Source organism: Hyla sarda, chromosome 2 (genome assembly GCF_029499605.1).
Source record: "Hyla sarda isolate aHylSar1 chromosome 2, aHylSar1.hap1, whole genome shotgun sequence".
Taxonomy (NCBI): domain Eukaryota; kingdom Metazoa; phylum Chordata; class Amphibia; order Anura; family Hylidae; genus Hyla; species Hyla sarda.
This window is the reverse complement of record NC_079190.1, coordinates 108,607,139-108,630,674: the sequence shown is the minus strand read 5'-3', so window position 1 is coordinate 108,630,674 and position 23,536 is coordinate 108,607,139. Positions and strand designations below refer to the sequence as shown.

At 44.0% G+C, this 23,536-nt stretch overlaps 2 protein-coding genes across 6 annotated transcripts in view; one reads left to right on the top strand and one right to left on the bottom strand.

Moving 5' to 3' along the window:
• Positions 1-16,885, bottom strand: part of CBX5 (chromobox 5) — a 33,321-nt gene extending 16,436 nt beyond the window's left edge. The window contains exons 1-3 of one of the 5 annotated variants that reach the window (XM_056562797.1): positions 16,633-16,885; positions 9,259-9,340; positions 5,172-5,228 (exon numbers count right to left, since the gene is read on the bottom strand). In XM_056562797.1, coding sequence (XP_056418772.1) covers positions 5,172-5,196 — 25 coding nt within the window. In that variant the 5' untranslated portion in view covers positions 5,197-5,228; positions 9,259-9,340; positions 16,633-16,885. Of the gene's footprint in view, positions 1-5,171; positions 5,229-9,258; positions 9,341-13,463; positions 13,489-16,412; positions 16,610-16,632 lie in introns of those variants that run through there. The other 4 variants (XM_056562796.1, XM_056562794.1, XM_056562795.1 and 1 more) reach the window with 4 other exon arrangements.
• Positions 16,886-17,091: 206 nt separating this feature from the next.
• On the top strand, positions 17,092-22,655 carry HNRNPA1 (heterogeneous nuclear ribonucleoprotein A1). Its single transcript, XM_056562793.1, has 10 exons — positions 17,092-17,257; positions 17,747-17,863; positions 18,664-18,810; positions 18,887-19,097; positions 19,175-19,267; positions 19,724-19,834; positions 19,947-20,177; positions 20,620-20,781; positions 21,134-21,194; positions 21,312-22,655. The coding sequence occupies exons 1-9, from the start codon at positions 17,243-17,245 to the stop codon at positions 21,187-21,189; spliced, it is 1,143 nt and encodes a 380-aa protein (XP_056418768.1). The 5' UTR covers positions 17,092-17,242; the 3' UTR covers positions 21,190-21,194; positions 21,312-22,655.
• The last annotated feature ends 881 nt before the right edge of the window (positions 22,656-23,536 follow it).

Genomic DNA, 23,536 nt, shown 5'->3' with positions numbered 1-23,536 from the left:
GATAACATTGATCAATGCTATGCTGTGGCATAGCATTGATCTGTGTATGCAATCAAAGAATTGCATGTAATAGTCCCCTATGAGGACTAAAAAAAAGTGTAAAAAAATAATAAAAAGTTAATAAATGTGATTTAACCCCTTCAGTAATAAAAGTTTGTATCACCCCCCTTTTCCCAATTACAATTTTTTTTTTTAAACAAAAATAAACATATGTGGTATTGCCGCGTGCGTAAACGTCGTAACTATAAAAATATAATGTTAATTAAACTGCACGGTCCATGACGTACACGTAAAAGCAATTCCAAAGTACAAAATTGTGTATTTCTGATCACTTTGTACACCCTAAAAGAATGTAGAAAAAGCGATCAAAAAGTTCGATTGAAAAATAAATGGTACCGATAAAAGCTTCAGATCACAACGCAAAAAAATGAGCCCTCATACATCCCTGCATATGGAAAAATAAAAAAGTTATAGGGGTCAGAAGATTACAATTTTACACATACTAATTTAGGTGCATCATTTTATTTAACCCCTTAAGGACCAAGGGTGTACCTGTACCCGCCCGATGCACGGCGGGGACCGTACTGGGATGCCTGGTGAAATCGTTCAGCAGGCATCCCATGACTATGCCCAGGGGGGTCCTGAGATCCCCCCATGTCGGCAATCACTGCAATTTGCCGGTGAATTCACACTGCGGCGATTCCAGGTCATATGGGTCTCCGGTGTTCCGGAAAATAAGGGGGATCGGGGTTGTCCAAGACATCCACGATCCCCCTGAAGAGATAGGATTGAGGTGGCAGGCACCCCTCCTATCCGTCGGTCAGAAGAGACCGACCAGTAGCAAATCGTGGGGGTGTTAAAGTTTGGTACCCCCACTCTGCCCACCCACTGTAGTCCGGGCAGAGCAGGGGAACCGCCGGAGGTCCAATTACCATCGGCGGCGGGCGGCAGAGGATGGCGATGCGGCTCCCTGGTGCGGCCATCCTATGGAAGCCGGTGAGTTGTTGCCTATCAACATCTGGAGGGCTACAGTTTGGAGACCACTATACAGTGGTCTCTAGACTGTAGCCCTCCAGATCTTGCAAAACTACAACTCCCAGCATGCCCACACAGCAAACAGCTGTCTCGGCATGCTGGGAGTTGTAGTTGCGTACATACAGCTGTTGCATAACTACATCTCCCAGCATGCGCTTCGGTGATCAGTACATGCTGGGAGTTGTAGTTTTGCAACAGCTGGAGACACACTGGTTGGAAAATACTGAGTTAGGCAACAGAACCAGGTTTTCCTACCTGTATGCCTCCAGCTGTTGCAAAAGTACAACTCCCAGCATGTATGGTCTGTCAGTGCATGCTGGGAGTTGTAGCTTTGAAACAGCTGGTGGTTGTACTACAAATTTTGGGGGGCTCTTTCTCCTTTTACCCCTTATGAAAAGGAAAAGTTGGGGTCTACACCAGCCTGTTAGTGTAAAAAAATTAAAAAAAATTTACACTAACATGCTGGTGTTCACAAGAGGTAAAAGGAAAAAAAGACCCCCAAAATTTGTAACGCAATTTCTCCTGAGTACGGAAATACCCCATATGTAGGTGTAAAATGTTCTGCGGGTGCACAACAAGGCTCAGGAGTGAGAGCGCACTATGTACATTTGAGGCCTAAATTGGTGATTTGCACAGGGGGGCTGATTTTACAGCGGTTCTGACATAAACGCCAACAAAATAAATACCTACATGTGACCCCATTTTGAAAACTACACCCCTCACGGCATGTAACAAGGGGTATAGTGAGCCTTAACACCCCACAGGTGTTTGACGAATTTGAGTTAAAGTTGGATGGGAAAATGAAAAAAAATTTTTTTACTAAAATGCTGGTGTTACCCTAAATTTTTCATTTTAACAAGGGAAAATAGGAAAAAAGACCCCCAAAATTTGTAACCCCATTTCTTCTAAGTAAGAAGATACCCCATATGTGGATGTAAAGTGCCCTGCCTGTGCACTACAATGCCCGGAAGAGAAGGAGCCCCATTGGGCTTTTGGAGAGAGAATATTGAAGGCCACCTGTGTTTACAAAGCCCCCAGAACAACGGACACCCCCCACATGTGACCCCATTTTGGAAACTACACCCCTCACAGAATTTAATAAGGGGTGCAGTGAGCATTTACGCCCCACAGGTGTCTGACATTTTTGGAACAGTGGTCCGTGAAAATGAAAAATGTAATTTTTCATTTGCACAGCCCACTGTTCCAAAGATCTGTCAAACGCCAGTGGGGTGTAAATGTTCACTGCACCCCTTATTAAAGTCTGTGAGGGTTTCCAAAATGGGGTCACATGTGTCTCCACTGTTCTGGCACCACGGGGGGCTTTGTAAACGCACATGGCCCCTGACCTCCATTCCAAACAAATCTCTCCAACAGTTCAATGGCGCTCCTTCTCTTCCGAGCATTGTAGTGTGCTAGAAGAGCACTTGACGTCCACACATGGGGTATTTCCATACTTCAGAAATGGGGTTACAAACTTATGGGGGGCATTTTCTCCTATTACCTCTTGTAAAAATGTAAAATTTGGGAAAAACCAACATTTTAGTGAAAATTTTTTTTTCTTCATTTACACATCTGACTAACAAAAAGTCACCAAACACCTGTGGGGTGTTAAGGCTCACTGTACCCCTTGTTATGTTCCTTGAGGGGTGTAGTTTTCAAAATAGTATGCCATGTGTTTTTTTTTGCTGTTCTGGCACCATAAGGGCTTCCTAAATGCGACATGCCCCCCAAAAACCATTTCAGCAAAATTCACTCTCCAAAATCCCATTGTTCCTCCTTCCCTTCTGAGCCCTCTACTGCGCCCGCCGAACACTTCACATACACATATGAGGTATTTCCTTACTCAAGAGAAATTGGGTTACAAGTTTTGGGGGGCTTTTTCTCCTATTACCCCTTGTAAAAATTAAAAAAATCTTTCTACAAGAACACGCGAATGTAAAAAATGAAGGTTTTGAATTATCTCCTTCACTTTGCTGCTATTCCTGTGAAACAGCTAAGGTGTTAACAAACTTACTGAATGTCATTTTGAATACTTTGAGGGGTGCAGTTTCTATAATGGGGTCATTTATGGGGTATTTCTAATATGAAGGGTAAGTGATACTTACCCACACAATATCTGCCACTCCCATTCTGACAGTGCCCAATCCCCGCTGCTCATCACTTTGTGGGCCATTTCTTGACATACACAGGAAATGCCACTATGGTAATGAAAGGAGCAGTGACACACTGCAGTCAATACCTGGTTAGGAAGGCATTTACTGTGTGCTGAGATGTCCAGGAAGCACCTGTTGGCAGAGACTGGCACTGGCAGAATGGCAACAGGGGAACCGGGCTGGTAAGAATAGTTTTTTTGTTTTGCTGCTTTCCCCCTTACAGCTACGCCTCCTCATATTTACTGCTGTGCATATCCATAAGTATATAACAGGCTCCTAGGAAATTACTTTATGGAGAGCAGATGTCTATTCCAGTGAAGGTAGAACAGATCATAAACCATCAGCGAGAAATAGAGGATCATCAGGTAACTGACACATAGACTGAAGTACATTAGCCTTTATAAGGGGGGGCCTTTCAGCTATTCAATACTGAAAATATGTATAAACTACACATTATATTTTTATTAAATCAAAGTAACAAGTAAATGCAAAGAAACCAAACAGAGGCAGATTACACACTAGAGGAGACCAAACACATTAGGCTAGCCTTCTGACTGGGACTGCCTAATGTGTATAGTGGGGCTGCCCCCAGAAGTCTGCCAGCAACGTATTCCACTACCCCACTGAACATGGATGGCTGAATAAGCATGTGATGGCTGTATTTGCTTCATTCTCATGATTGGAAAGGGTTCTCAGAGGGCAGACTACCACTGGTCATAAAGTGATGACATATTCTAGCAATATGCCATCACTTTATGTGATAGAAAAACTTATTTTAAATCCACTTAAAATGGCTAATTTCAAGATGAACAGATATCTCCTATTCCCAAGGTCAATGCTTGCTCCTAGGGACAGTGAATAGAGAGGTGAGCCAACATGTGTGCTGCTGTTCCATTCATTTGGGAGACAATTGACTTCCATTCTCATGATCCGTGGGGGTCCCAGTAGCCAGACTTCCACAGATCAGCTAGTTTTAAACTTAAAATAATCTCTTTAAAGGGTTATTCCGGCTTTAGACATTCTATCTCCTATCCAAAGGATAGGGGATAAGATGTCTGATCGCAAGGGGTCCCAGCGGTAGCACCTGCATCATGTGTGGAGCAGCTCCAGGCTTGGAAATTGGAAGTTTTCGGGACTGGAGACGTCATGTAACGCCATGCCCCACTCCCTTCATGTCTAAGAGCCGTTATGCCCCCTCCCATAGACATGAATGGAGGGGGCGTGACGTCTCTAGTCCCGAAAACTTCTGGTTCCTGAGTGAAAGCTGAGCTGTGATTGGTTGTAGTGGGAAAATCTCCCCACTTTTTCTCTAACACAGTTTGATAAATCTGGGCCATAATGCAGGTGCTGCAGGGAGATTGTGGGGGTCCCAGCGGCGCAATCAGACATCTTATCCCCTATCCTTTGGATAGGGGATAAAGTGTCTAAAGCCAGAATACCCCTTTAAGCTGCCCCCTGACTGGATAATCATTCTGCTTTCTGATAGCAGATGGAGTTTGACAGCATGAGGCCTACTCCCTTATAAATTCACCTATTTAGACTGCACCAACATCTAAATACATCAGCAGACTATCACTTCCCTACTATTGTGATTGGGGAAAAGAGGTGGCAGGAAAGTCACAGTGACATCCATTACTAGGACTACTTCCAGGATTGTATTTGTGGCCTTCAGCCACTATTGTGATTCTACATGATATTAGACCTAAATATAGGTGTTAAGCCCTGATGTATTAAAAGCATCTGTCCCCCATTGTAATATTATTCCCATTGTGAATAAGCCCATATATAATCACTGCTCCATTGTCAGTTTTTTCCGCTGAAACAAAAATATGGTAGAACAAAACTTGATCAAATTCAAAGTTGATACAATGTCAAAGCAGATACCGTAATTTCTCATTTACATTTACCATAGTATGGAAGGGGAAGAAAAACATAAACCATTTTACAAAGCATAGAATAAAATCTGCAGCCAGTTTGTTGTACCTGTAGGAGCCTCAGTGACGTCCATTATCTACGTTGGATATGGGTTGAGCCGGAAAACTTAAGTTGTAAAAGAAAGAAAAACATTTGATATATATATACATGTGAACTGTATCAGGACATCACATATGAAGCGGAGCTCCAGTTTGGAGCCAATATAACTATTATACATGGAAATTACATTAAAAGCTATTCACAAAAGTTATTACTGGAACAGAGCAGAGTATTGGTGGGGAACGAATGCTCAAAGAAGAATGGCTGCCATAGAGCAAAGAATATTCTGGACTGACATCTCCACCACTACCTCCTCTATTATTATTGTATTATTGACATGGCTGTATCATAGATGTTATTTACATCCAAAATGTCACAGAAAACTATGGGTCTGTACTGCACCTTCAGGAGTTCATTTCATCCACATACATGATACCACAAAGGTATTAATTCCCTAGAAGCTTATTTGATTTATGAAACTCAAAATCCACCTGCCATTTTTTCACTTATCTTGTTTTTTTAAGTTGTTTTGGGCTCAGTGGCAGTTTTCCACAATTGCAGCATGTTGAGACTATGGCGTTTTTTGTGACCCCCCCCCCCCCCCCCAATTATTCAATGAAAATCCTTGAGTAAAATGATAAAAGCGTTACATGACTTGTCATGAGAAAAACCACCAAAAAAAGAGAACCAAGAAGACTAAAGCCCACTATTTTAGAAAAAAAGAACAGGGCAGTTTTTGTGGGGCTTTCTTCAATTAAGGAAAAAAGCAAAAACAAGTGGAAGCCTAACAATAAAGGGGTACTCCGGTGGAAAACTTTTTTTTTTTTTTTTTTAAATCAACTGGTGCCCGAAAGTTAAACAGATTTGTAAATTACTTCTATTAAAAAATCTTTACCCTTCCAGTACCTTTTAGCAGCTGTATACTACAGAGGAATTTCTTTTCTTTTTGGATTTATTTTCTGTCTGACCACAGTGCTCTCTGCTGACACCTCTGTTCATGTCAGGAACTGTCCAGAGCAGGAGGAAATCCCCATAGCAAACATATGCTGCTCTGGACAGTTCCTAAAATGGACAGAGATGTCAGCAGAGAACACTGTGGACAGACAGAAAAGAAATTCAAAAATAATAGAATTTCCTCTGTAGTATACAGCAGCTAATAAGTACTGGAAGGATTAAGAATTTTTTAATAGAGGTAATTTACAAAACTGTTTAACTTTTTAGCACCAGTTGATTTAAAAAGATATTTTCCATTGGAGTACCCCTTTAAGGGAGAATATGGTGCTACAGTTCCACAATAAAGTGTACAGACAGACTCCTAGCTTTTCTGTGTGCATAAGGTCTTATGGGGGGGATCAATCACAATGCAATTTCCAAATAAACTAGTTAAAGTGACTTCAAGTCAGAGACGCAATTTAATAGACATTCATTACAATTCATCGGATACTGGCGCTAGGACCGAGCAGACTGCATTGCTACCCCCATAGACTGGAATGCACTTCTAGGTGGATCATTTGGGAGATCTGCTCAGAAATGCATTGCCATCTATGGGGATGGCAATGTAGTCCACACGGTCCTAGTGCCGCTGGCTTGATTTACGGCAGAAATTCTGCCAAGAAATTCTGCTGTGTGAACCCAGCCTAAGGGTCTATTCACACGGCAGAATTTCCGCTTACAGAATTCCGCCTCAAATTAAAGCCCATAGCAGAAATTCAGAAGTGGGAATGGGAGTGCGGAATCCCATAGAAGTCTATGGGCTTTAATTTGAGGAGGAATTCCACAAGCAGAAATTCAGAAGTGTGAATAGACCCTAAGGCTGGGTTCACACTGTGGAATTTCTCGGCCTAATTTCTGCCGGAGATCGAGTTGGCAGCACTAGGACCGCGTGGACTACATTGCCATCCCCATAGATGGCAATGCATTTCTGAGCAGATCTCCCAAAAGATCCACCCAGAAATGCATTGGAGTCTATGGGAGCAGCAATGCAGTCTGCTCTGTCCTAGCGCCGCCTGCTCATTCTCCAGCAGAAATTCTGCCCAGAAATTCTGCAGTGAGAACCCAGCCTAACACTTCAATGTGTATTGGGGTGTCTGACTTTTCCCTGTTGGTAGATGTCAGGAAAAAAGGAATGGACATGATGAAATTTAACATGCCCAATACTATTGTTCTCATGGGAGATAAACTGCTATCAGAGGTGTCTGGCAGTGGCTTACTCCTCTCTTTTTATTGAAGGCACATAGCTGCTTCACAAAGCTGAGCACCCAAGTGTTTGTGGGAGGAACCAGGAGCAATAGCAAAGTGTATGGCTGCCCAGAACCTAGAAATAATGACAAGAATTATGTGCACATTGAGGAAAATAACAAATTTTCTCACTGAAATCCTTTCTGCGCCATGCTGCAATGATGTAGAGATATGTGAACACTGAGTGATTTAAGGCAGATTTCACACAGGAATCAAAGCCCCAATGATCATTGGGAAGAGTCAATGAGGATTTAAAGAAGTATTCCAGTGGAAAACTATTTTTTTTTCTTAAATCAACTGGTGCCAGAACATTAAACAGATTTGTAAATTACTTCTATTTAAAATTCTTAATCCTTCCAGAACTTATCAGTTGCTGTATGCTCCAGAGTAGGGATCGACCGATTATCGGTTTGGCCAATATTATCGGCCGCTAATCACGATTTTGGGCATTATCGGTATCGGCAATTACCTTGCCAATAAGCCGATAATGCCCCGCCCCCACCGCACCGCGACTCCCCCCCCCCCCCCACCACACCGCGATGCACCGCCCCGGCCCCATTGCCTCCCCCATCCCCAGTTTTATAATTACCTGTTCCCAGGGCCCGCGCTACATCTGGCTCCTGCTGCGTCCTGCACTGCGCACAGTGACAGCTCAGGAGGACGCCACCGGAGCCAGATGTGGAGTGGGCCCCTGTAATTATAAAATCGGGGATGGGGGAGGGAATGGGGCCGGGGCCGGGGCGGTGCGGTGGGGGGTGCGACGCGGAGCGGTGATAGGACTCAGGACCCCCGGACAGGCAGGGGGAGAGAAGCAGGTGGCGGCGGCGGTCTATGGCACCACAGAAGCCACTGCAGTTCATTGATTTAAAGCGCCCGCTTTAAATCAATGATCTGCAGCGGTGTTGCGGGGGGATAAATAGCCAATAACTTATACTGGAATATAGGTATAAGTTATCGGCTATCGGCTCTAACCTCCACCGATTAAAAAAACGATATCGGTCGATCCCTACTCCAGAGGAAGTTTTTTTCTTTTAAAATGTATTTTCTGTCTGACCACAGTGCTCTCTGCTGACACCTCTGTCTGTCTCAGGAACTGTCAAGAGTAGAAGAAAATCCCCATAGCAAACCTCTTCTGCTCTGGACAGTTTCTGAGACAGACAGAGGTGTCAGCAGAGAGCAATGTGGTCAGACAGAAATTTAAAAAGAAAAAAAAAACTTCCTGTGGAGCATACAGCAGCTGATAAGTACTGGAAGGATTAATATTTTTAAATAGAAGCAATTTACATATCTGTTTAATGTTCTGGCACCAGTTGATTTAAAAAAAATTTGTATTTCACCGGAGTACCCCTTTAATTTGCCTCTCTCTTCAGGATGCAGAAGGGGCTTGTTCACACTATGGATTTGCAAGGAATTTATGCCTGGATTTTGCCTTGAACCACACTCCCATTGACTGCAAAAGATTTTCCATGATGGAACTTCTGACAAGGATCCGGATTCTGTTGGAATATTGAACATGTTTAATCTTCTGCCAGAATCCAGTAATAAAAACCTAAGTTTGATTTTTTGTCAAATTCCACTGTAAATCAGACTGTTTCCCGTCATTTCAGCACCATTTACCATGGGGATGAAGCGGCGCAGATACACAGAGAAATTCAGCAAGGAAATTCAGCAAAGTAAACCTCTTTGGGTATATTCACACTATAAAATACAGCGGGGACATATTAGTGGTCATTTTGGCAAATGTACTTTACTGAAACTGTGTAATAAATTGAGTTATCACCTTTATTTGACAAATAAATCAAATTAATCAAAAATAAACCCGGCCTATTGAGAATATGTTTAGCATGTGAACACCTACAGGGTGGGGTGAAGGTGTAAGCAAAGAATGAATAACACTTGTCCAGGACAACAGACAGAACCCACTTCTCCAGTCCTTAACACTACAAGAACAATGAGTATTATCCTGATATGTAATGAGAAGGACCCAACATTCCCTGCATAACAATACACCATAAACAGCCATCATTTCTAGCATAGCACATGTGACGTATAACAAAGACATGTAGACGCCATGCTGGCCACATTGTGTATACCTGGCACAATATATAATAGCAGGTGTGGCCCACAAACAAACCTTTTTGCCCATCTACCTCCAAACCAGCAGTGGGCAGACATAACAAAAATGCGATACAAAACATGAGGGGGGGGGGGTTAGGGTTTTTACTACTGTTTCTACGCAAGTTTTTGGCATAAAATAGCTAAAAATGTTGTGAGAAAATGTAATATTTCAGAGTATAGACTAAGCACATTCAATAGGCCTCCATTTAAAAGACTAAGGATAGGGGATAAGTATCAGATCGCAGGGGGTCCGACCACTGTAACCCCCCGCGATGTCCCGTACAGGGACAGATACGATAGTCCGCACTGGAAGGGCGCGTGTTGCACAGTGCACAATATGTTCATTCTCATTTCCCTTCAGTATTGTAGAAAAACAGAGGCCAGAACCAATGTTCCCGACATCTCAGTTGTCATGTCGGACTGGTCCAGACACCGGATAGAACGTGTCTTGCAGTGTTTTCCTATACAGCCCTGAACTTTTTGCTACAAAGTGTTTGAAACGGCCATATGACAGGTTTTTGCCTCAGGTGTGCTCAGATCTTTAATAAAATGAACGGAGCCTGAGGCCCTGGACATCTGTGATCCCAGCCCCTCTTCTGTCCATGGAATGTGCCTATGTTTCAGCTCATCCTCATTCAAATAAATAGGCAAGAATACCACACGCTGCTTATTAGTGAATGTGGAGGACATTGTGAAGAAAAAAAGAAAAATAAAGAAGATTCCATTTGGATTAAAATCTCCTTGCTGGGGTTAAAGGAATACGGCCTACAGAGGCTTTGTTATTTACACTGTTGTCTTGTGGTACTTTGGTAACATCTCTAAGTATCTGCATCATGTACCCTAGTCTGCTGGGTTTCCTCACTCACTGAAAATGGACGATGTATCTGAGATAATGTGGACTGTAGGGACAATAAGGACTTTGTCCAAGTAAGAGAAATTAAAGAATCAATATGGCGACCATACTGGACTGTTTCATGTTATACTTGGTGTGGACAAATATTTGGCACAATAAACTGAGGGAAACTTTTCTAAGTTTCCCCTCGAGCCAAAGGAGTGTGAATGGAGTGGCGGCCATACATGTGCACTACAGCTCAATCTAATTTCACAGTCTTTGGGACTGGCAGAGATGGCCATGTACTGTGCTCAGCCATCTCAGTCAGTCTCATAGACATTAAACAGAGCAGCAGTGCACATACCTGACCCCCATTCTTATGATTGGTGGGGGTCTCAGACAATTATTACCGTATATACTCGAGTATAAGCCGACCCGAATATAAGCCGAGGCCCCTAATTTCACCCCAAAAACCCAGGAAAAGTTATTGACTTGACTATAAGCCTAGGGTGGGAAATACATCATCCCCCCCTTCATCATCACTGCCTGTCAATCCCTTCAATCAGTGTTCTTCAACCTGCGGACCTCCAGATGTTGAAAAACTACAACTCCCAGCATGCCCGGACAGCCATCGGCTGTCTGGGCATGCTGGGAGTTGTAGTTTTGAAACATCTGGAGCTCTGCAGGTTGAAGACCACTGCCGGGCCTTCATCATCATCCAGACCCCCTTTAGTTTTCTAGTCACCTCCCCTCGGTGGGAAGGAAGGGTGAGCTGGTCCGGGCCATCTATGCTGCAGAGACTGTCCGGTGGGGAGGGTTAGTCCATCTTCACCGGGAGGCCCTCTTCTCCGCTCCAGGCCCGGACTAGTGATGTTGCCTTGACGACAACGCACAGGGACGTTCATGCGCAGGGACGTCCCTGTGCGTCATCATCAAGGCAACGTCACTAATCCAGGGCCAGAGCGGAGAAGAGGGCCTCCCGGTGAAGATGGACTAACCCTCCCCACCGGACAGTCTCTGCAGCATAGATGGCCCGGACCAGCTCACCCTTCCTTCCCACCGAAGGGAGGTGACTAGAAAACTAAAAGGGAGGGGGGGTCTGGATGATGACGAAGGCCGCAGTGGACTTCAACCTGCGGAGCTTCAGATGTTTCAAAACTACAGCTCCCAGCGTGCCCGGACAGCCGACGGCTTTTGCAACATCTGGAGGTCCGCAGGTTGAAGACCACTGAAAGGGATTAACATGCGGAGAGTTCACTCGAGTATAAGCTAGAGATCGACCGATATTCAAATTTTTTTCTGTTATCGGTATCGGAAACAGCCGATAATTTATATCGGAATATCGGTATAAATTATCGGCCTTAACCTCCACAGATTATCGGTATCCGCCCTAAAAAATCAATATCGGTTGATCCCTAGTATAAGCCGAGGGGGGCGTTTTCAGCACGAATAATCGTGCTGAAAAGCTCTGCTTATACTCGAGTACATACGGTACCTATCACGTGAATAAGTGATATATTGACATTGCAACAAACTTCCGTCAAATTTGCTTGGCTGTTTAAAAAACAAAAGTTTGAACAACATATGAGTAAAGGGGCACTTCTGAGGGGAAAATGCTTTCAGATGAGATGCTGGGTCAATGTGAACTGTCCCATTCAAATGGGAGTGGATCACTGCTATCATCCATTTTTCACCAGTGAGGGAAACGCTGCGGGATAACAGCCACATGTGAAGGGGGCCTAAAAAGATTTGTAAAATTACGGTACTTTGGTTTAATAAAATAAATGAAATCTTCCAGCTCTGGTGGTTTGTTTCCGTTCTGAACAGTTTGTGACACAGACAGAGGTAGCAGCAGAGAGCACCGTGTTTAAATGAAAAGACGTGTCGTCCTCAAAGGCATAAAAGAAGCTTATAAGTAATGAAAGGCTTTTTCTTTATAGAATTAGTAAGTCAGATTTGAAATAGTAATTAATACATCTGTAAAACTTTCTGGCACCATTTGATTGGATTTTTTTTCCTCCAGAGTACCCTTTTAATGGGGTTTGCCCACAAAAAACACTACAACTATACTATCAGCAGGATAGGCAATACCAGGATGTCAGACCAGCAGGGGGCTGTATTGCTGGGGTCCCTACAGATCAACAGTGGCCCAGTCATGTTCATGGGTAAATAGTGTGGCAGTTAAGAGCTGTACACTGCTATCTTCACCTGGCCCATAGAGTTACATAGAACCACAAAGCACAAATCTGACCACAGCTCCATTAAACCTAGGAGGGACAAAGGGCCTCTATGCAGATAGGGGATGAGTGTCTTTTGTGGGGAAACCACTTTAAAGGAGCTTTAGAGCCCAAAGTAAAATAATGGATGAAGAAATCCTGCCACATTCTGGGTGGAGCAGTTGTAGGGATGACCTTCCCATGCCCCGCAGGTATCATATGAGGGCTTGCTCACACTGAGGAAATCTTCCTCACCTAATTCCTTAGTGGATTTGTATCTGCCAAAGTTATCCTCAATCGGCGCTTATGTCTGTAGCAATCTGGTGCAAACATAAGCGCTGTCCCATTGGCAAATGAGAAAATTGAACAATTCCTCTGTAGTGGAATTTCCAAATGTGAACTAGGCAGCGGAATTCCCTCTAAAATCAATGGGAGAGAAATGCAAGGCGGAATTCCTTGCAAATATTCCATGTGGGTTCTTTATAGTTTGAACAGGGCCTAAGTGTTCTATTATTTAGAATTAAAAGTGTATGATCCCTCCCCAGTGCACAACAGCGGCTCTTAATGCATGTGGTCAGATTGTTCAGAAGAGAAAGGCATTGAACAACCATTTCATTCTGCTTTATGTAAACATGTGATCTGCGTTGTGGTGGCTTTTGCATGCCATTTCCCCATAATGGGTCAAGGTATTATACAAATATGAGTGTGATTCAGCTGGTAGGAATGTCAGGTCCATATCTGTTTTAGTTTACACTCTTCCAAGGACACTTCTACATAGACCACTGAATGACTACAGCACACGTACAGCATGCCATGGCTGGTGAATAAAAAACAGTGGGTACCATCAAGCATCTGGATTGGCAGAAAACTGAGGAGGTGGGTGGTGTTTTTTCTCACCCAAGGACTAGACCACTCAGATGAAACAGAAGATCTTTCAGGGGGTTGTCTAGCAAAAAATAAAAATAAAAAAAACATTTATATGGTGTGAAAATATAAAAAAGCAACTTGCTAATATAACCATACTGCACAGATCTCTCCAGCTGTCTCCCTTGTAGTGGTGAGATCCCTTAAATTCTCTGAATGCTCACCCTCCCGTCTGCTCAGTAAGAGACCAGTAATGTGAAGGGGGGGAGCTAATATTACTGCTCATTAGATTTTAAGGTTAAAGGACATTTTTTCACAGTAATTTCCTTCAGAACATGCTCATTGCTGTCCTATCTGAGAAAAACTTCCTGCTGCCTTTAAATCTAATGAGCTTTCCCTTCATGTGAATGGTCTGTTCTTTAGCAAACAGGATGGGTGAGCAGGGACAGAACAGATTGCTTTCAGAGAATGTGAGGAGACATCCCAGTCACAAAGGAGACCGCTCAGTTGATATGAAGAGATCTGTGCGCTATAGAAGACATTTCTCAAGGGTGGTATAGGTGAATAATTTGTCTTGTAGTAATACGTATGTGCAGCAAATGTAAATGGTCCAGAGCATGTGATAAATATGGTGCTAGTTCACATTTTGGAATTACACTTTAGTACACGACACTGCATGATTGCTCCTCTGTGACTTTTTGATCTGTTGTACAAAAACTGTGCGGCTTTTCAGACAGTTTTGTGAGCCAGATCAGGGGTGGTGTATATTTGTAGTGTAATTGAGGGCATTGCAATAAACCTGTTACTTGCGCAACAGGCACATTTTTGCGACTTTTCTACACCAAAAAGGCTCTAAATGTGTAGATAACTTATGGCTGAAAACATTTATTAGTAAGTTGCTTTATTATGGTATATATTTTGACACTATACACAGGTTATTTTGCTGGACAACCCCTTAACAGTGGTTCATTTGAACAGAATGTAGCACAAGGGTATATCACCCAAGCAGGCATGTTTATTGCAATAAGGATGTGTGTGAAGAGCAGACATTGTCAAGCTGCCACAAACACGCTGGACAGTCAGTCATTATACAGCATGGGCTGGACGATCTCTGGGGGTCCATTTAAAGGAAGATATTCATTGGAGATTGAGACACTACGTTTTGGCCCCCGTTAATCATATCCATTGGCATCCCAAAAAAGGATGCCGACGTATACTGTGAACGAGTGCAGCCTGACTTTATGGCCGAAAGGTGTCCCCTAGTCACTCCTTTCGGGACGTGTGCGCTACTTCAAAAGCGCAACAGCCCGTCATGAGTGCACTTAAAATAGCGTATATGTCCTGAACGGAGTCACTAGGGGGTTACTCCCCTCAGCAGCAGAATTAAACGGGGTCCATAACAGTATATGTGGGCATCCCATTTTTGGCAGGATGCCAATAGATACAATTACGGGGGCCAAAACATAGTGTGTTCCGATCCTAAAACTGGTGTAGGGTTAGGCTATGTTCACATCAGTGTTACACACGGCGATAACTGGGCTGGACGGTGGGTGACACCAGACACCAACAGATCCCACTGACTTTGAATCAGGTCTGTCCGAGTTTTATTAGATGTCCACTATCTAAAACATTTTAGTGGAGAATGGAGAATTTTTTGTCTTCGCTAAATATACCAACTGAGCGTTTAAAGGGGTTCTCCACTGCCCTGCCTTCCGGAGCTCCGCTCGCAGCGTCCAGAAGTTTATTACTCTGAATGCTATGTGCGGGCTTCCCCCTCATCGAAAGTCTATGGGAAGGGGGCGCGACCGCTGTCACAACCCCTTCCCAAAGACTTTCGTTGAGGGGGTGGCCTTAAACACGGAAGCCTGCGCACAGCGTTCGGAGTAATAAACTTCCGGACGCTGCGAGCGGAGTTCCGGAAGGCAGGGCAGTGGAGAACCCCCTTAACGCTGATGTGAACATAGCCTTAGAGGCTGCAGAAGCTCATAGCAACCAAATTGCTTTCATTTTTAGTCCGTTTTGGAAAATGAAAGGTTGCTATTGGTAACTGCACATCTCTATACAGGTTTAAATCTCCCCTTAAAGTGTACCTGTCAACAAAAACTTTATGCAGTGTAAATACCATAAAATGTATATTTGTAATATACATTGGTTAAAAATTGTGTATATTTTTGAGTGAAAAAATGCTGTCCCTGCAGCTATTGTCTGTGTGTCTCTATGAGGAGTCCAAAAACAGGAAGTGAGGGCAGGACATGTAGGGGTCTGTGCAAGCTCCTGGCTTGTCAATCATCCTGATGTATGACCCAGGAGCAGGTTATAGAGCCTCAGTGCACACTGTCCTGCTTGTCCTCACTGCACAGAGCCCTGCTTGTCCACCCTCACTTCCTGTATTTGGACTCCTCATAGAGACAATAACTGCAGGGACAAAAATACACACATTTTTTAACCAATGTTTATGACAAATTTACATATAGTATTATCTACACTATATAAAAAGGTTTTGTTGACGACAGGTACACTTTGTGTGGAGTATTAGTTCAGGGTATAAGATGCTGAACCCTCATGCATTAGGGGAGTTATACTTTATTGGGGTCTTCTATTAAACAGGGGTTGTGCACAGCATAGGGTCCCATAGAGGCATCTCTACACCCTGAGACAGATGGGTGACCCTGGATGCCATCTGTGCCCTATTGGCAGGACCTTCATTTTTCCAATGAATAAGCCTCTCCATCCACCGCTTACAGTTTCAACACCAGGGAGCCTGCAGCTGTTGCAAAAACTACAACTCCCAGCATGCCCGGACAGCCTTCGGCTGTCCGGGCATGCTGGGAGTTGTAGTTTTGCAACAGCTGGAGACACACTAGACGGAAAACACCGGCCTAAGGTGACTGCACTGATGTGGTACTTCTGCTGTGCACCATGATGGGAGTAGTAGTGACAGACAGGCGACACACGGATGTCTACCCCCTCCGGCCCCGGTACCTGCTCCCCGCACGCCTTATCCCCAGCACCGGCAGCCGCTCTAGGCCCCGCCCCGATCGGAGAAGCCGCTTTTCCCCGCTGCCTGTGATTGGTTCTCCCGTCATATCAATCACGGAGCCCCGCTCTACACCGGCACTGTCTGCTCCCAATGAAGCGGCAGCTTTGTTACACGGGTCGCTGTAAGCCCTCGCGACAACGAACCGGGACACCGCTCACTCACCTTCCCCAACGGCTACCGAGAAAAGCGGCTACGAAAGAACGCCACTGCCGATACCGGAGACGGCTCTGCGCAGCGACCAAACCCCGCCAAAAACAAGACAAGGGGCGCATGCGCAGAACCTCCCTCTCCCCTACCCCCTACCCCCTCACTTCGCCGGTATTGTATCCTAACAAAGCGCTGAGACTACCGCCGCCCGGTTCTATTGTAGCGTAACCCCCTGACAATACTCCCCGGGGCCAACCAGCCGTTCATTTCCAGCAAAAACCGCACAGCGGGCGCCGAACTACACAAAGCCGGTCGTTTAAACAACTGATTGACGTGGCACTCAGCCAATGAGATTAAAGATCGTCAATTGGCAGTTAGCAACGCCCCTTGACCTCGAGGAAGGGGCGCGGTTTTGCTGCTGCTCCAATCAGAGCCGAGGATCGTGTTAGTCGTCAGCCAATAACAACCGGCGGAAATCGTTACAGGCCAATGGTATAGAGCGCGGGCGTGTCCGGACGGGCTTAATAAGCGGTTTTGTCTGGTTTTAGACCCAGCATACCGAGGTCTCGCCTCTTTTGGGTCGTCGGCATCGCCGCTGCGGAGGAACAGTCCTAACACCGACATCATGCATAAATCCGAGGTGAGGCGATATTGTGAGGTTGTATCATGATGGTAGGCGACACTGCGCGTTATTTGGGCGGTAGTGCATGGCTGTTTTGTTTTTTATTTCAGATTATTTTTTAATCTATCTCTGAGGGGGTATAATGTGGTCTCCGTTAGAGGAGTCGTTGTTTCCATTGTCGCTATGTGTGGATATAGCTTATGAGCCTGACGAGTTTCTCCGGTAGCGGAATGAGTCAGCAGTTGTGTGGGGCCGCGCTTTGTGTGCCGCCATTTTGTGCGGCCTAGTCTTGCACCACGTGTCCAAGGGCGGCCAGGCCGCTTCGCTTAGTGCCTCGTGCTAGGCCCGACCGTTAGTGATCGTGACTAGATTATTCTAAACAATCAGATTTCGTTTTCAATCAGCTTTTCTACGAGGATGCTTCTGATTGGCTGTAGGCCAGCGCTCGGTATAGAGAACTATTAGGCGCTCCGTCATTGACTTGAGCCCCGCTTGTTTTTATTTCAGTCACCTAAGGAACCAGAACAGCTCCGCAAGCTCTTCATCGGGGGCTTGAGCTTCGAGACCACCGACGAGAGTCTCCGCAGCCATTTTGAACAATGGGGAGCCCTGACAGATTGTGTGGTAAGTGACCTCTGGCCCTGATCACATTACAGACTGACTAATCCCAGTTTGCTGCCATCTGTCTGTATCCTATCCATTGTCCTAATGCAGGTTCTGCACATTTTAACAGAACTCCTGGATTACCTCTATCTGCTTTCATTCTTTCCTGCTGGTCTATATCTTCACATCCCACTTATCTGTATAAATCTGTCATTTGGCCTTTTCTAATCTTTAATTGGCAGCTCAATGGTAGCAAAGTTTTGGTCTTAAAGGGGTGCTCCCACCCTAGATATCTTATCCCCTATCCAAAGGCTAGGGGATAAGATGTCTGACCGCTGGGGACCCCCACAATATTGTGCGGCACCTGCCTGTTTTACCAGAAGCACTGGAGGGTCTGGGTGGTGACCATGGGAACGGAAGTCTGTGACATCAGGACTCCGCCCCCATGTGACATCACGCCCTGTCCACTCAATGCAAGTCTATGGGAGGGGGTGTGATGGCCGTCACACCCCCTCCCATAGACTTGCTTTGAGGGGGTGTGATGTCACGTGGGGGCGGAGTCCTGACGTCACAGACTTCCGTTCCCATGGTTGAGACCCAGACCCTCCAGCGTTTCCAGACAGGAAACAGGTGGGTGCCGCGTGTAATATTTTGGGGGTCCCCAGCAGTGGGACCCCCGTGATCAGACCTCTTATCCCCTATAATTTGGCTAGGGGATTAGATGTCTAGGGTGGGAGTACCCCTTTAAATTGGCTCTAATAGCTTGAAGTAGTTGTTTGTGCTGTGTATTGTGAAATTAATTTAATGTTTTTATTTTAAAGGTCATGAGAGATCCAGGCTCAAAGCGTTCCCGTGGCTTTGGCTTTGTCACCTATTCTTCAACAGATGAGGTTGATGCTGCTATGGATGCCAGACCTCACCGGGTAGATGGCCGTGTAGTGGAACCTAAACGTGCGGTTTCCAGAGAGGTATGTGCTATTTTTGTTTTAGCAGTGTATTTTGTTGTGTTTTGGTGCTTGCTCTAACAATGCATTGGATTTATAGGATTCTTCAAGGCCTGGAGCACATCTCACAGTTAAGAAAATATTTGTTGGGGGAATAAAAGAGGACACAGAAGAACATCATTTAAGGGACTATTTTGAAGTGTATGGAAAGATCGAGGTGGTTGAGATAATGACAGACCGTGCCAATGGCAAGAAGAGGGGGTTTGCTTTTATCACTTTTGAAGACCATGATTCAGTCGACAAGATTGTTAGTAAGTGTAGCAGTTCTTGAGATCACTATTGGCTTTATTTGTGACTTTACTTTATGCTAATATAATTAATTTTTTAGTTCAGAAATATCACACTGTCAACGATCACAACTGTGAAGTAAGAAAGGCACTATCCAAGCAAGAAATGGCATCGGCATCTGCCAGCCAAAGAGGTGAGTTCTTTTGTCTCAGCATTCAGTTCATAACTAGTGGTGGTAAAATGCATCACAGCAGGCCACTGTTTTTAAGGCCTTGGTCTGAATGTGGCCTCTTGATTTGTCAAATGGCATTAGTTCCTAATTAAAACTGTCTGACTGAAGTGTATTCGCACATTCAGTATCTGCATAGGACTTGAATCTACAGATTTCAACAAACGAAATGGCTGGACCCAGCTTCAAATATGTGCAGGATAATGTGTATGTGAGCAAGACCCTATTCATTAAAAAAAAGAAAGAGAAAAGCACCACATCGGTCATCTTGTGTGGCATTAAAACTTGGCTTTATTCAGTTTAATGGAACTATGCTGCAATATTGCACAACCTCAGTACAGAGGTGGTGTGTTTTTTATTTTTAATAAATATCTTTGTAATCCCGGACAATCTCTTAACCTAGCTATGCCTTTTCACTAGGACGTGGTGGTGGTGGAGGAGGAAACTTTGGTGGACGTGGTGGCTTTGGTGGAAATGACAATTATGGAGGAGGACGTGGTGGTGGAGGAAACTTTGGCGGCAGTAGGGGTGGTAAGTTATATATAATAAAAATTACAGTATATTTTAATTTTTTATATTTTTTTTGGGAGTTGGTATTTTTCCACTCACTAACAAGATTAACTAATTAAAGGTTTGTCTTCAGGTGGTTTTAGTGGACGTGGTGGATACGGAGGTGATGGAGGCTACAATAACGGTTTTGGTAACGATGGTGGCTATGGAAACAACGCCCCTTATGGTGGTGGCAATCGTGGATTTGGTGGAGGCCAAAGTTATGGAGGCGGCCAAGGTGGTGGATATGGAGGAAATGGCGGTGGAGGCTATGATAGTTTCAACAATGGTGGAGGAAGTGGCAGTGGATTTGGTGGAGGCAATGGTAAGTGTTTATGCTGATTATGTACCTCTTGTTATCACTGTCAAAAGCTTTCATGTCAGACATTTTGGGGGAAATTTATCAAAACCTGTGCAGAGGGGAAAGTTGACCAGTTGCCTCTATAGCAAGCTTTCATTTTGAAAAAGCCTATGGAAAACTGGTCAACTTTCCCTCTACACAGGTTTTGTTAAAGCTTCTCCCCCTCCCCCTTCAATTGTGGTATGGCTGATACATCTGCATATAGAAACTCTTCAAAGCAAAGTTCTTCCCTACCCATAGTTCTTGCTGCGGAAGTTGGTCCTATAAAAGGTGTCTCCCGCAGCCATAATTGAGCTGAGTGCTCCTTGCTTGTGTTAACAATTTGTGGGAATCTCTGCAACCAGGACCTGCCTGATCAAAACTTTTTGATGAATCTGACGTGGAAATAACGCTAACTCTATTTTAGGTAACTTTGGAGGAAACAGTGGAGGTGGTGGTGGTGGTTACAATGACTTTGGCAGCTACAATAACCAGTCGTCGTCAAACTTTGGCCCAATGAAGGGTGGTGGTGGTGGCGGCAACTACAGTGGAGGCAGGACTTCTGGACCTTACGGCGGTGGTAGTGGTGGTGAGTAATTGTTCAATATGCAGGTTTTATAATGACCATGTGACTTGTAGTAAATCTAGAATTCCTACCACGAGTGAATTTTCAATTGGTATGTTGGGGGGAAAACTTATCTGATATGATCCCTACTGACCTTGAGTTGAGGTACCTGTGTACCCCTGGTTGAATGGAGAATAGTTTAAACATGCACACTGACCTGCTCTTCTACTCCTGACAAATATGGCGGAGCCTCTTTCATTCTGAGCTGTCAGGTGTCAGTAGAGATTCTAGTAGCTGGGAGTAGATTAGCCTCTTATAATGGTGGGGGTTGGGTTTTTATTCTTGGATATACTCTTAAACCATTATCTCGCTCTAGGTGGATATGGTGGTGGCAGTGGAAGCGGCAATTATGGAGGTGGCAGACGGTTTTAATGGAGGTATGCTTAGAAGCAGTCTTTCTTTCTCCATGCTACACGCAGAATAGGAAACTGCCATTACATTTGTGATGTTAAAGTATGTGTAGATTAACGTACTTGTCCCATGTTATTCAACAGGAAACAATGCTTAGCAAGAGAGGAGAGCCAGGCAAGCGACAGGTTACTACAAAAGTTGAAATCAGCCAAGCACAGTTGTGGCAGGGCATAGCTGCTACATGAAGAAATGTTAGCAAATCAGAATTACGTGTGAGGAAAACACAGGACTGATCATGATTTAATTATGAAGACTGAGTTTTGTTTTGTGAAAGTGTCAAACATTCCTAGGAGTGGGTTTTATTGTATAGGACTTTTATATAATTTTTTTTTTTTTTTTGTTGCTGTTCACAAGCTGTAAACTGCATCTTGACTTTAATAAATGTCCTTTTTTTTATAATACTGTATTTAGAAGACATTCCTTTTTTGTAGTGGGTGATAAACTTAAACGCTGTAAAAAATGCAGTTTATAGTGGGGTAAACAGGTTTAGTAGTTCAGACATTTAAAGACTTGGTAGAGAATTATCTTAAACACTATAGCCTACATGCAGAAATGTTACATCCTTTGCCAGCTCCCGCGATATAACGTGGGGTCCCCGCGTCATATCGGGTCGGTCCCGGCATGTATCTGAAGCTGGGGCTAATGGCACGCAGCAGCGATCGCAGTGCCGCGTGCTATTAACCCTTTAGACGGTGTTCAAAGTTAAAGTGAAAGCTGCTTAGTTTGGCTGATCGAGACCACTGCAGTGAAAATGCGGTGACACGAGCGAATGTCGGGGTGTCCCTTTGGCAATTGCTCCAAGCCTGAGATGCAGGTTTGAGCAATCGACCGCCGACAACACTGATCAATGCAAAGCTATGCTCTGCAGTGAATGGGGCATAAGATCAGTGTGCAATGTTATATAGCCCCCCTATGGGAGCTATAACACTGCAAAAAAGTTAAATGTCATTTAACCCTTTCCCTAATAAGTTTGAATCACTCCCCGTTTCCCATAAAAAACATGTAAATAAAAATATGTGGTATCGCAGATACTGTATGTCCGAACTATTAAAATATATAATTAATGAAACCGCATGGTCAATGGCATAGGCGCCAAAATTCCAAAGTCAAAAATAACATATTTTTGGTCACTTTTTTTATATCATGAAAAAATGAATAAAAAGCAAAGTCCAATCAATACAAAAATGGTACCGCTAAAAACTTCAGATCACGGTGCAAAAAATTAGCCCTCATACCATAAGCGGTAAAATAAGTTATAAAGGTCAGAAGATGACAATTTTAAACGTATACATTTTTCTGCATGTAGTATTCACGACAAAATCAAACCTATATAAGTAGGGACTCTTTATAACCGTATGGACCTACAGAACAAAGATAAGGTGTCACTTTTACCGAAAAATGTACAGGGTTGTTCCCCCCCCCCCCCCCCCCCCCAAAAAAAGTTACAAAAGGAGTTTTTCTTCAATTTCGTCGCACAAGGATTTTTCCGTTTTGCTGTTGATTTTTGGTTAAAATGACTGTCACTGCAATGTAGAATTGGTGGTGCAAAAAATAAGCCATGGATTTTTAGGTCCAAAATTGAAAGGGTTATGATTTAAAAAAAGGAAAAACCTGTGGTCCTTAAGAGGTTAATGATGTAGCATGGTTATGCACCTTATCTAGGTGACTAAGGGTATAAAGAATGGAATATTCCCTCAAAGTTCTGCATAATGGAGATGTATCAAAACCTTTCCAGCAGAAAAGTTGCCCATAACAACCAACCAGCTTCTATTTTGCTGCGGCCTTGCCAAAAAATAAAGCAAGCTGATGGTTGCTATGGGCAACTTTTCCTCTGGACCGGTTTTGATAAATCTTTACCCCCTCCATATACTTGTGCCAAAACATGGCACATGCAAAATGTATTCCTTCATTGTGTTCAACCAATCATACTACATACGCGCAGTTATATTGTGGAAAACTTGTGACTAAGATGACTTGGATACAGGTCTGCAGTATTTACAGTGGGTCAAAAGTCCTGTATGATAGGCCAGTAGCAACATGTATTACAGTCCAGCAAAGAAAGCTATACCTGTATCATGTACAAGGAGAGCTAGCATGGCAATGGAAGATGAAGAAAGTTCAGGAACTGAGCCAGAATGACTAATGGGTCCAGACACTGCTAGCAAGAAAGATGGTTTTCTCCAGCTCAGACCAGTTTTGCTACTTCTAAAGCATAGCTGACATCAGTAAGATAAGATCACATTTGTACAACTAGCAAGATGAAGGGAATTCCTCAGCAGATCGGAAGGAGGCAGACCAGAGTACAGAG